Source organism: Eleutherodactylus coqui, chromosome 10, assembly GCF_035609145.1.
Source record: "Eleutherodactylus coqui strain aEleCoq1 chromosome 10, aEleCoq1.hap1, whole genome shotgun sequence".
NCBI lineage: Eukaryota > Metazoa > Chordata > Amphibia > Anura > Eleutherodactylidae > Eleutherodactylus > Eleutherodactylus coqui.
Genome location: NC_089846.1, coordinates 113,230,857 through 113,244,456, shown reverse-complemented (window position 1 = coordinate 113,244,456; position 13,600 = coordinate 113,230,857). Strand labels below are relative to the sequence as shown.

The window sequence follows — 13,600 nt, the reverse complement described above, 5'->3', positions numbered from 1 at the left end:
GTAACAGTAGTATCTTTGGCCGTGGGCAGGGTCGAATTCCGCTGTGGGATCCCGCATGCAGAATCCAATCCACCCGTGGATATGAGGCCGAACTGCAGAAACAATATAGCTTGTTGTACTGTTTCTGTAATGTCCATTCACTTTTATGAAAGCTACAGAAACAGTAGATCGGCCATTTCTGTAACTTGCAACAACTGCATACAGCTAGCTGGGCCAGGGGAGCCAGTGCACCACATATCTGTGGGTCTCAGTGGTGGGACATGCGTCCATCAGATATTATATACATAGGATATGCCAAAAAAGTAGGAGATGGAAATAATCCCTTTATCCCAGGTGTTGTACATGATACCCAGCGATTATACAGAATGATTAACACTATCTTGGCAAAGTATGAAAAGCTGTATATGAAATACAAAATAAACTACAGGACTTTCTTACTGAAAAAAAAAACAAGAGAAAAAAGAGCAGTACTGACCTACTTAAAAAAAAAACACAGAGGAAAGCAGTATTGACCTACTTGTTGCAACATGGAATGCTAGAATGGCGTTTTGAATTGTGCTTAATTGTCTTTTTCACACAAAAGCACTTCATATTTTGGCACCTGGCCTTGCACATATGCCTCCTGGTCCGGGCCCCGGTGATGAGTGAGCCCTCCTCAGTCTCTAAGCCAGTCTAATTTTGAAGCCGTGGCGGCCAGGGGACGAGGGAGCATTGAGTGAGGGGAGTCAAAGAGGACCCATCCCGACACCACGCGGCAGCATCACGATGTCAGACTGAGACCCAGACCGGTCCATTCAAAGCAATTGCGGCTGGGGGAAGCACTGAGCAAGGAAAGCCGAAGAGGACCCATCCCAACACCACATGGCAGCATCACACTGATAGGGATCTGTCCAGCCTTGCAAGCAGCCTGCAGGCACTGTGGTCTCCGGAGTATGGACAGTCTGTCAACAGGAGGGCATTAGAAGAGTAAAACAGCAGGGGCCCGGTCTGGCTCCGTCAGTGGTGACTGACTGCAGACTGCAATAGTGCAGCTTGAGGGTTAATAGTGTGAAGAGTGGAATAATATCTTTTGGTGTAGGGAAAGAGGGTGCAGCCCACTGCTGGCGGGAGGATATTATACTTTGTATGTTCGCATTGCATAAAATGCCTAGAAAATGTAGGAAATATTAAAAGGGTTGTCAGAGTTGTAGATTCTTGGTACAACCCGTTCCCCATGCAGTAGCATAACAATTGCAATACACTCACCTCTCCCTGCTTTCGCTGTGTCCTGCGGCGTTGTTCCAGGTCTCCCCTCTGATGTCATGTTTATAGGCTGCCCCAGCCAGTTTACAGGAAGTTACAGGCACTGCAGCCCATGGTAGAGCTCAGTGACCAATCAAGCTCGGAGGATTAAACGCCAGCACAGAACAGAGCAGGGAGAGGCGAGTATACATCTATTTGTTATGTTACCATATAGGAAGCAGGGGTTTTACTGAAAACCTACAACTCGGACAAGCCCTTTAATCATTTAACCCTTTGCAATTCAATTTTGGATTCAGGGTTTCTTAGGGGGCTTTCTCTTTCTGCCATTATACAATGGCGCCATCTGCTGGCTAGAGCCAGTACTGCGGTATGACACATGCTGGAGAGTCCCCCGACAACAGAGCAGCCAGTAATCTACAGTATGAATACCCTGCCGGACGTCTTCCGACATCGGAGCTGTGCAGCCTTCAATCAGAATGTCTGAAGACGTCAGACAGTGAATTGGAAAGGGTTAACCCTTTCCAATCCACTGTCTAACCTCTGAAGACATTATGATTTAAGGCTCCACAGCTCCGATGTTGGAAGACGTCCGTCGGGGTTCTCTTACTGTATATTGCCAGCCTCTCTGCTGTTGGAGCCTATCCAACGTGTCACCACATGCAGTACTGGCTTTAGTCAGCATATAGCGCTGTTGTAACGGCAGAAAAAGAGTAAGCCCCCTAGGAAAACCAGGATACAAATTGGATTGGAAAGGGTTAAAACTTTGACATCCCATTTTTGCCATTCTATAGATTACCTGGGCATTCTAAACAATGACTAATTTCACACCTTGAATGTGACAGATATATAGTTTTGTGGGATGAGATGCAGCATAATTTATTGAGCTAAACTGTTGCTCATACTAAGGAGTCCAGTGGGCGGTCCTAATCATGCAAGGCAAGCTGTCCGTCACTGAGCATGACCACCCACTGGACTCCTAAGCCCAGAAAAGCCAAGATTTAGATGAAAAATGACGAGTTATGCTGAATTATATATTAATCTGCTCAGAACTTTGTGCTCTATAACTTGCCATCTGCAAAACTGACTGCTTTTCCAATTCAACAGGTTCGCTTTAAACTATTTTTTTGCCTTACACAATCAACTTTTAATGAACAAAGCCTATATAGAAACAGGGGGCAATATACAATAACTGCGAAATATAAGAGAGATTTGAAAATGATGCAAAGTAGTATTACAGGAGTGAAAGATACAATCACAATAAAAAGATATTGCAAACAGACCCGACTGTATTGTATGTCCTACATCGTAAACCTAATACAGATTTGTTTCCAAATCTAAGGGGCAGACAAACAAACTTAGAATTCAAAAAAGGGGCAATAAAAAGGGATTTACATGCGGGTGAGCTACCCCACACTTCTCACAAGTACATATGAACACATACATTCTCCGCTCTACGAGGCACTGATTTATGCTGTATGGGGACAGGACAGGTTCCCTTTAAAAATAACGGGGCATTTTTGACACGCACACGTAATTGGCGAATGCTGTATTTTTGGGTTTGTAGCATAGTGGAATGGGATTGCCGAGATGGGAATACCCCTATAAGGTCCCTTTACACAGTCAGATTATTGCCCATATTAAGTGCTGATTGACAAGATAGCAAGTTGATTGGAGTTTGTTACTTTCAGACCCCCTGTCAATGGCAGTGATTTCGCCGGCGGTAAATGGCCGCGAATCACGCCGTCTGAAGCTTTCCATAGCATTGCTATGGAAAGCGCCGGCCCCGTGTCCACAAGCAGAGAATCATATGCTGCAATTATCGTAGGCAACATATGAATGATCATTGAAATGACTTTCCTATGAAGCAGCTCACTTAGTCAGCCTCACATGCCCTGTTTACATGAGATGTGCCACAAAAAGATCATTTTTCTGGGTGTACAAATGATGCGATCTGCAATAAACAAGTTGTTTTACCATTTGTCGTTCACTTGCTAAGCATTTTTACATAGGTCATTCGTCAGAAATAAACCTTCATATGAAGATTTGTTGGGTTGAGCATTGCCCCATGTAAAAAGGGCTTCGTAGTGCACATAAAGAGGTCTACATGTATACAGTCATTTACAGCTCACCCCACATCATATATTGATGCCTGCCAGCTCTGCTCCATCCATTCTAATCCACACACAATAGATATGTAAATGATCTCACCGAGATGTGCCTCTCACCTGTCTAAATAATTCACAATGTTAGGATTTTTATTTTCCCTCATGACCAAGATCTCATTAATAATTAATTCTTTTTTGGGCTGCTGTTGAAGGTTCATTTGCTTTATTGCTACCTGAGAAAGGCAAAGAAAAAAAAAAAAAAAAGATTAAAAAGTCACAATGAGTACATCACGTGCTTCAAGGTAATTAGAGAATAAAAATAGTCATAGAAAGTATGAAAAACAGCTAAACATTCAGATGCTCAGATACATTTCTCAGCCTGTAACGATGCAGCTTACCTCTTGTCCGGTAGCAATGTCTATAGCGGTGTACACCGTACCGGATGCCCTGCGCAGACACAAAACCGGAGAGCCACTTATTAAGAGGAATGCATTTAAGGCATACATATGTGCATATATTGGAGAATAGAGGCGTTTAGTTCTCAAATGTATATACATTACAAGCAACTATGAGGTTTGGCCGTGAAAAGCTGATGTTGCAGTGTTTTTTTTAGCGAAAACACCACATTTTAGATGGTTTTGTTATTGCTTCCAGTAAGAGAAACAACATAATGTTACGCTAGCCTGAGGCCCAATAGCCTTGAAAGCTTGCTGCAACATCATTTCTTTTGCTGGCCATTAAAAGGGATCGTATTATTTAGTTTCTCTCACTGTGAGTAATAACATTTTGTTCTATTGGCCAACACGGTACCAAACTGTTATTTTTTTTATTTTTGCCGGTTTTGATGCAAAAATGCAGCATCTCAGTGTTATATGTCAGTTGTAAAATATGAAAACCCCACAAACATCGCGAGTTAAAAATAACTTGAAGTCCTGCAGTTTTCATTTTGGCCACCGTGCCTCATAACAGTCTGACACTTCCTTTATATGTATAGGAAATATTTAGCGCTCTATATTTTTCTATGCACATACATACAATTACCAGTGTGAAAACAGCTGGATTTTTCGAAAATGTAGATTGTGACATTAAATGGTTAAAGAAAAAAAAAAAAAAAAAAACCAAAAATTCCTTTAACCTCTTAAAGACCAGGGTATTTTAGTCCTCAAGGACCAGACACCTTTTAGGCCTTAGTCAGACGGGCGTTTTTAGCCGCGATTTGCGCATGCGCATGCGTCCGGCAATTTTTAAAAACCATTGCTTTGCAATGGTATCGGACCCATGAGCGCTTTTTATGCGCTCGTCCGATAAATTATAGAACAAAAAATCGCAGATCGCACCTATCTGCGATCTGCGATTCCTGTTCTCTTCTGTATATGCGCTCAATGGGGCCGGCAGCAGCAGCGCCAACCCCATTGAGAACATATAGAAGACAAATCATTCTTCTCTGCCACAGCTGTAACAGCTGTGGCAGAGAAGAACGATGTTTGCCCATTGAATTCAATGGAGCCGGCAATACAGCCGCTCCATTGAAAGCAATAGGCTGCCGGCGTGCGTGGGGTGAATTGTCGGGAAGGGGTTAAATATATAAGCCCTTCCCTCCAATTCATCCTAAAATGTGTTAAAATAAAAAAAAATTGTATACTCACCTTTCCGCTGCAGCCGGAGTCCAGCCGCGGCCGCTGTCAGTTCTCCTGAACTGCTTCTTGGCACTATTCAGCCGGCGGGGCTTTAAAATCCCCGCCTGCTGAATGATCTGCCTCTGATTGGTCACAGCCCTGACCAATCAGAGGCTGAAAACACTCACACACCCATTCATGAATTCATGAGTGACTGCTGCCTCTCAGCGCTGAGCCAATCAGGGGCAGGTCTGACTCACATCCATTCATGAATTCATGAATGGGTGTGAGTGAGGCATGCCTCTGATTGGCTCAGCGCTGAGCCAATCAAGGGGCAGGTCTGACTCACACCCCCTTCACACCCACTGCAGGACGGCCACGCGGAGCTCCGGCTGCCGGCAGAAGGTGAGTATACAATTTTTTTTTATTTTTACACATTTTAGGATGAATTGCAGGTAAGGGCTTATATATTTAAGCCCTTACCGACAATTCATCCCGGGCTCGCCCGCAGCGCATTGCTTTCAATGGAGACGGCTGTATTGCCGTCTCCATTGAATGCAATGCGCTGGACAGCTTCGGCCCGTTTCTAATGAAACGCGGCTAGGAGCAGATTTTCGGGCGATTTGCGGGCGACTTGCGCGCACCGGTCACGCGATTTGCGGATGCGCATCCGTCATGCGATCCGCAAATCGCGCGAAAAAACGCCCGTCTGACTAAGGCCTTAGGGGTTTTACTCATGTGGTGGTTTTACAATTTTTTTTCCTCAGTTACCAAAATTATTTTTGCTACATTTTTTCCCCATGACATATAGGGCTATCTTTTTTTCACTTTTTTTAAATTTTTTAAGTTTTATTAGAGGTAAAAAGCTAAAAAGGAATTTTTTTTTAATTTATAGTTTATTTTTAAAAGTAATACATCTATGCTAAAATAAAGTAGGGGAATGGGTTCCTCATTTTTGTTTAGGACGTTTGGACATATAATTTGCTTAGTCGCATATTACAGGATGCATATTGCGCTAGTTTTGGTTGGCGGGCCGTCGGTCATTTTCTTTTTTCTGTATAGATTTTTATTTTATTTAATTCGGTAATTGGCTTTTAACTTATTTTTGTAACTATTTTTTTTACCCTCTGTGTCCCCCATGATGTCATACAAGACCTCTAGTGGCGATTCACATTGTCGTTTTTTTTTTAATTCACACTTTTCCCTTGTAACTGGGATATTCATAGGAGCACCCGGTTACATGGGAAAACATCCCCTTGCAGTGATAATAGTCACTAACTGAGCTGATTAGGGTCTGCTAGGACCCTGCCGCTCTGCTATGCCAGGAGGCACCCGAAGGTGACATGATCACCGGGTCGCATAGCAGCACATACACTTCTGCTTTCACTCCTAAGTACCTAGCACTCATTGATTGCTATGTAGCAGGGAAAGGAGAAAGTAGAAGCAGTTACAAAATGTTTCTCCCTTCTCCTCTGGGCCCTCAGCTGTGTCTAAGCACCCGACCTGCTCCTGTTTGATTGCAGGAGCAGAAACTTTCATCTTGCGCCATATTTTTGTTATCCGCTGGGATTTAAGCCCGGGACCAAGAGCCGTATATTTAGCGTGCTTTCTCCTTAAGTGATTAAACTATAAAAACCTGATTTACACAATAGGTAATTTCCCGATTTCCTTCAGGTCTCACTTCATGATCAATAAGAAAAGTGGCAATTTCCAGTGTTACATAAAATGTTATAAATCTAGATAGAGTCATCATTTCTGAGCAGGCGATATAAAATCGTGGTCGTCCGCTTCTCTCTCTATGTCATATTCATTCCGGTAACCTGTGTAGTACAATTTCCTGTGCGGTAGTGTACAGATAAGAAGTCAACTGTCTATAAGTCTCCCATCCTACTCATTATATTGCCGATGCCTTCGTCTGAATGACTGGCCCAGTAATTAAACTATAATCTCTATGCTGATCTCTTGAGTTCTTGATGAAAGGCTTCATGTAACAGCCTTCATAATGATAGTATCATTTGCTGCAAACCATGGCTTACTCAACACCGCACCGTAGGCCGACTCTGTGCCGTGTTACACTGGATGAAAGTTCCGGACTTTCTTGAATAAACACAAGTCTTTAATAACAAGCAAGCTATTGTTTATGGGCTGAGCGGTGCGCTGCATGTTTACATCTCCACCCGCTTGTATCTCTGCTGCTCTTAGTCTTTTGGAACGGGCTGGATAAATATGTTTCTAGATCAACACTAAATATACATCTTGGCTGTCTCACAAAACCTCATTACCTGCTTTATCCTGCCAAGAAACCCTGCACAGGGAAAGAAATAATAAAGAGCCTGTCTGCTGCCGGATGACACTGCATACAAGGCTGAACACACGCGGCACAGCGGGAAGGCTGCAAGATGGATACGGATACTTGCAGATTAATCAGCAGCATTAAAGCAGAATCATAAGACGCAGGCAATTAACTTTAATGTGTCCTGGTCATATAGTGTGCCACGTCACGCCAAGGAAGTCCTTCATGTCACGGCGTAATTACAGTATTCAGTACAGTAGTATAGCAGGATCACGGCATGCGGAGATAGTAAGAAGTAATGCGGTTAGAATGACTAACATCAAGCCTGTTCCAGCTCTTGATCATGCAAGATAGAAATGATCAAGTTTAGGGTCTATTTACACTGTATATGCCCCGGGAAACTTCTAGCATATAAGCTTCAAGTATCTATAGGTCGCCAATCACTAATAGGTTTGTCATAAAAGTGTCCTTTTGGCAATCATCGGCCAGTATATGTAGACATACATTTGTTAACTGTATGGAATAGCGTACTCAACTATGCTATTGCATACAGAAGCATCTCATAAAGGCGACATATGCCGCTTTATGCCTATATAGTGGCAAACATTAGCTGCTTATGTCAGGAGAACTTTCCTACATCTACCTCCAAAATGCACTGAAAAAATGATATGAACACACCCTTACTGCAATGGGATAATAGGTAAATGTGACTTGTAGGAATTTTGCAAGTATAATTGTAACTCGCAGAAGCTAAGTAATTGGGGCTCATATGCCCCTATGCGGTGGTCATCTATAGTACTGTCTAGACCAAGCCTGCACATACTTGGCAATAGGTCGGGACCAAATTTAAAAATTGGCAAACCTCTTGGGGCTGTGGATATGTTTTTAAGCAGCTCACTTTGTCAGTATGCCACTAAAAACCTATCTATTCTATAGATACGTATTATACAAGTAGCTTAGTACAGCTACTTACTACAGCAGTAAGGTTAGGCTTCCAGAACAACTTTTATCATTGGGCCACATAAGAGTCTGCGCACCGCCGTTCCCGGGGCCTTCTCTGAATTGAATGCTGGCCAATGATAAAAGGTGTTCTGGAGGACTAACCTTAGCACAAGTAGCCGTAGCAAGGTACTTAGACTTAGGCCTTAGTCAGACGGGCAAGTCGCCCGCAAATCGCCCGAAAATCTGCTCCTAGCCGCGTTTCATTAGAAACGGGCCGGAGCTGTCCAGCGCATTGCATTCAATGGAGACGGCAATACAGCTGTCTCCATTGAAAGCAATGCACTGCGGGCGAGCCCGGGATGAATTGTCGGTAAGGGCTTAAATATATAAGCCCTTACCTGCAATTCATCCTAAAATGTGTAAAAATAAAAAAAAATTGTATACTCACCTTCTGCCGGCAGCCAGAGCTCCGCGCGGCCGTCCTGCAGTGGGTGTGAAGGGGGTGTGAGTCAGACCTGCCCCCTGATTGGCTCAGCGCTGAGCCAATCAGAGGCATGCCTCACTAACACCCATTCATGAATTCATGAATGGATGTGAGTCAGACCTGCCCCTGATTGGCTCAGCGCTGAGAGGCAGCAGTCACTCACCCATTCATGAATGGGTGTGTGAGTGTTTTCAGCCTCTGATTGGTCAGGGCTGTGACCAATCAGAGGCAGATCATTCAGCAGGCGGGGATTTTAAAGCCCCGCTGGCTGAATAGTGCCAAGAAGCAGTTCAGGAGAACTGACAGCGGCCGCGGCTGGACTCCGGCTGCAGCGGAAAGGTGAGTATACAATTTTTTTTTATTTTAACACATTTCTGGATGAATTGCAGGGAAGGGCTTATATATTTAACCCCTTCCCGACAATTCACCCCGCGCACGCCGGCAGCCCATTGCTTTCAATGGAGCGGCTGTATTGCCGCTCCATTGAATTCAATGGGCAAACATCGTTCTTCTCTGCCACAGCTGTTACAGCTGTGGCAGAGAAGAATGATTTGTCTTCTATATGTTCTCAATGGGGTCGGCGCTGCTGCCGCCGGCCCCATTGAGCGCATATACAGAAGAGAACAGGAATCGCAGATCGCAGATAAGTGCGATCTGCGATTTTTTGTTCTATAATTTATCAGACGAGCGCATAAAAAGCACTCATGTGTCCGATACCATTGCAAAGCAATGGTTTTAAAAAAATCGCCGGACGCATGCGCATGCGCGGCTAAAAACCCCCGTCTGACTAAGGCCTTACTCTGCAGATTCTGCGCACTGCTGCTCTTGGGGCATTCTCTGAATGCTGTAGTTACTGAGTCGTAAATGGCAGTTCAGAGTATGGAGAGAGGGGGAGCATCCAAGTATTCAGAAAAGGCAGATCATGCAGGCTGTACTGTATCAAGCTGTCGCTAAGGAGAAAATCAAAAAGTAGTCTGGAGGATAAAAGGGTGAATCACACAAACTGTGTGTTAGTGTAGACTCATAGAGAGAAGAGCTGCGACAGAAGATTCCGTAGAGGGAGCAGGATATCACAGACTCTTTTGAAACCTCTTTCAAAAAAATATTTTCTGTCACTATCTTCTGACTGCCATAACTTTAGCTTTCCATCAATGGAGTTGTTAAGACACTCATTTTTTGCTGGACAACCTGAGTTTTCTTGAGGTACCATTAGGAATACAAATGACTTTTTGATGGTTTCTTCTTAATTTTTTTTCTTGACAGGGTGACCAAAAAATGAGCAATTTTGGTGTTGGGGGTGTTTTTTCTTCTAACAAAGTTCACCCTGAAGGATAAATAGTGCTTTATTTTATGAATGCGGTGCTACCAAATATGTTGAATACACCCACTATTTATGGAGCAGGCCCGGCTCCCGGTACTGCTCTATACAAATGTCACCACTGGAACGCATACATTACAGCCCTTTAGCATTAAGAGGATTAAAAACACAAAAGAAATGGAAGCCCATGTGAGTCCAACCATCCTGTATTAGCACACTGTACTTGAATTAAGCGACTTCATCTAACATTTATGCAAAAGTTTAAGAAATTAAGATTAGAAAGAATTATTTGCATACTCACCCTTGGCCAATCTTTTCAAACCTTGTGTACTTTTTTTTAGGATCGCCGACACTGACAATGCTTCCTGCAGAAGTACAATGAAAAAAGAAAATGAATAGCTTACAAAGATAAACAGAATGACTAATGCAATCTGAAATGTAACATGCGATACACAAACATCAGTGTACAAACTCTTCAGTTATCACCAAGCTGTCCGGCAGTGAAAAAAAAAGGTATCATCTATTCCACCATCCTTCATAAATACTGACGCCTGAAGGAGGTAGATGGCAGGATGGATGTGTTGCAGCTTATAACATTAATGATCCCTTCGGTCCATCCCTACTCCCCTTCATTATTTTGTACAAAGGACAGATGGGAAACCACTGCTGCCTGTATAACTTTCAATATGTAACAGCATCTATTTCTTTTTATTGTGTTTAATAAGACAGCTGGTACAAAAACTGATGTCAAATATTCTTAGGCCTCCTGTCCACGAAATCCCGCGTCAAATCTCCGCCGCGGGAGACGGAGCCAGCAGGTGGATCTCCGCGGTCAGCTTATCTGACAGATAGGCTGACCGCAGAGAATCACAGCAATTCGCAGCATGCTGCGAATTGCCGGCCGTGAGCGGAGAACCGCTATGATTCTCCGCTAATGGACAGGGGGAAGCGCTTTCCATAGCAATGCTATGGAAAGCATGCATTGCGTTCCCCACGGCTGGATTATCGCCGCGGGGAACGCAATTCCAAAACGCCCGTGGACAGGCAGCCTAAATCATTTGTCATTAGTTCTTAAAGAGGTTATCAGAGTTCTAGGTCCAGTGTAAAACTAGTTCCCAAAGCAGTAACATAAAAATTAGGCTTATACGTGTGTCTTCCGCTGCTGCTGTGCCCCGCATCGCCAATCTGAGTCTCTGTGGTCACGTTTACAGGCTGCTCCAGGCTGTTTATGGGATGTCACAGGCTTTGCAGCCAATAACAGAGCTCGGTTGCTGAGCTCTGTTATTGGCTGCAGCGCCTCTGATGTGCCGCAAACCAGGCGGGACTGCAGCCAGTAAACAAACAAGGAGTGGAGGACCGAGGACTGGCAAAGCAGGAAGTGGCGAGTAGAAGCCTATTTTTTATGTTCCTGCTAGGGTAACTGATTTCACCCTGGACCTAGAACTTGGACAACCCCTTAAAAGTTGCGGTAAAAAAAAAATTACAAAAATATGGTTGCTTTCTTACGAAAGCAGCACAGATTTTGTGCGGTATTGCAGCTCAGTCACATTTACTTTAATGGAGCTGAGCTGCAAAACCAAAGGCACTGGATTTTCGGGTCATACAGCACTACAAAGATTGCATCGTCTGGCTCTCCTACAGGATATCCCCTTCATGACATGGCCTATTTTGAGCTTAAGGATGCAACAATTTTTGGCGGATTTTCTTCTCCGTTTATCAAAAGTCATAACTGTTTTATTTTTCCGTCGACGCGGCCGTATGAGGGCTTGTTTTTTGCGTGGCGAACTGTAGTTTTTATCGGTGCCACTTTTCGGTACATAGACTATATTGTAAAACTTTTTTTTTTTTTTTTTTTAATGATAGCAGGGAGAGAAAACGCATCAATTCTGCCATAGATTTTATTTTTTTTTTTTACAGCGTTAATCATGCAGCATAAATGAGACATTCCATTTTTTCTGCGGGTCGGTACGGTTACAACGATACCAAAATTCTTACATTTTTTTTAGGTTTTCCCACTTTTCTGCAATAAAAACCCTTTTTCTTGGAAATCTTTTTTTTTCGAAATCGCTGCATTCAAAGTCCTGTAACTTTTTTATTTTTTGATGTACGGCACTCTATGAGGACTTATTTTTTGCGAGACAAGCTGTAGATTTTATTGGTACCATTTTGGGGTACATATGGCTTTTTTGATCACTTTTATTGCGTTTTTAGTGAGGCAAAATGCTAAGAATTAGCATTTTGCCTCAGTTTTTTAGCGTTTTTTTTAGCGTTTTTTTCCATGCACAGTCAAAAGCATGTGCAACTTATTGTACGCGTCGTTACGGACGCGACAATACCAAATATGTGGGATTTTATATTTGTTTTACCTTTTTTTATGCTAATCTGAGAAAAAGCATAAAAAAATGTTTTTTTTTACTCTTTTTTTACATTTTTTTAATCTTTGTTTTTTTTACACTGTTTGTGTCCCTCTGAGGGACTTTAACCACTGCCCTGATGATCGCTGTTATAAGGCATGGCAGAGCTACTGCTCTCCCATGCCTTATCGCTTATACAGCGATCCTAGGCATAGGCAATACAGGACGCCAGTGTCTGGCGTCCTGTTGCCATGGTGACAGGCCGGGCTCTCGCGATGACATCGCGAGTTCCGGCCGGAGACACAGAGGGAGCCGCGCTCCCTCTGAACTCTTTCCCTGCCGCGATCTACTTAGATCGCGGCAGGGGAGGGGTTAACAGCGGGGGGGCGCATCTCCGATGCCCCCCCCCGCTGTTGCAGCGGGACGCCGGCTGTGACTGACAGCCGGCTCCCGCTGCGGGATTGCGCGGGATCACATATGATCCCGCGCTATCTCCAGGACGTAAGTTTACGCCCTGTTGCGGGAAGTACCAGGCTGCCAGGACGTAAACTTACGCCCTGCAGCGGGAAGGGGATATAGATTTAAAAAAAAAAAAAAAGAAGTATCTCACAATTCATATGCAGCCATTTCACTTTAAGTAAACTACCTAAATTATACAATGTCTTCATATTCAACATCCTAAAAAATTCACTTGATTTGCGTTTTGGGTGGAATGTCCTGTTAAAAGTTTCTTATAACTAAATGTCAACTTGGGGCCCTTTAACGCAGGCCGATAAATCGTTCAGATTCCCGCATACAGTATTGCCAAATATTGTCTGGTTTTAAATACAAAAAAATAATCTTTTTCTGGTAATATATTTGTGAATGAAACTCAAAAAATACCAATATGCTGAGGTAAGAATGAAGAGAAATGCTTCGTACAGATTACAACAAACACTAAACCGCAGTACAGATAGGCTCATGTCAGTAACCTTCCTGCTCAACTACATTGTTCTGCCATCTAGTGACCATTTTTAGAACTTCATACACTCAAATAAAGAGTTCAGCTTAGCCACTGATTTATTTTATATAAATAATTCACCAGAAAATGAGCACAAACACAAAAACCTTTTTTTAAAAATTGGAAAAAAAAAATCAAAATTACATAAAAACCTTACGTGATACATCATTTCTAAAGGTAAATTCGTATTCTACACCCATAAAATCCCAAAAGAATTGATATATCGCACTCCATATGCAAAAATGC

General features: G+C 43.2%; 1 protein-coding gene across 4 annotated transcripts in view; it reads right to left on the bottom strand.

Moving 5' to 3' along the window:
• Positions 1-13,600, bottom strand: part of PAK3 (p21 (RAC1) activated kinase 3) — a 188,313-nt gene that overhangs the window by 26,496 nt on the left and 148,217 nt on the right. For all 4 annotated transcript variants that reach the window (XM_066581726.1, XM_066581728.1, XM_066581725.1 and 1 more), the window contains 3 exons: positions 10,302-10,365; positions 3,746-3,794; positions 3,468-3,580 (listed from right to left, as the gene is read on the bottom strand). In XM_066581726.1, coding sequence (XP_066437823.1) covers positions 3,468-3,580; positions 3,746-3,794; positions 10,302-10,365 — 226 coding nt within the window. The remainder of the gene's footprint in view (positions 1-3,467; positions 3,581-3,745; positions 3,795-10,301; positions 10,366-13,600) is intronic.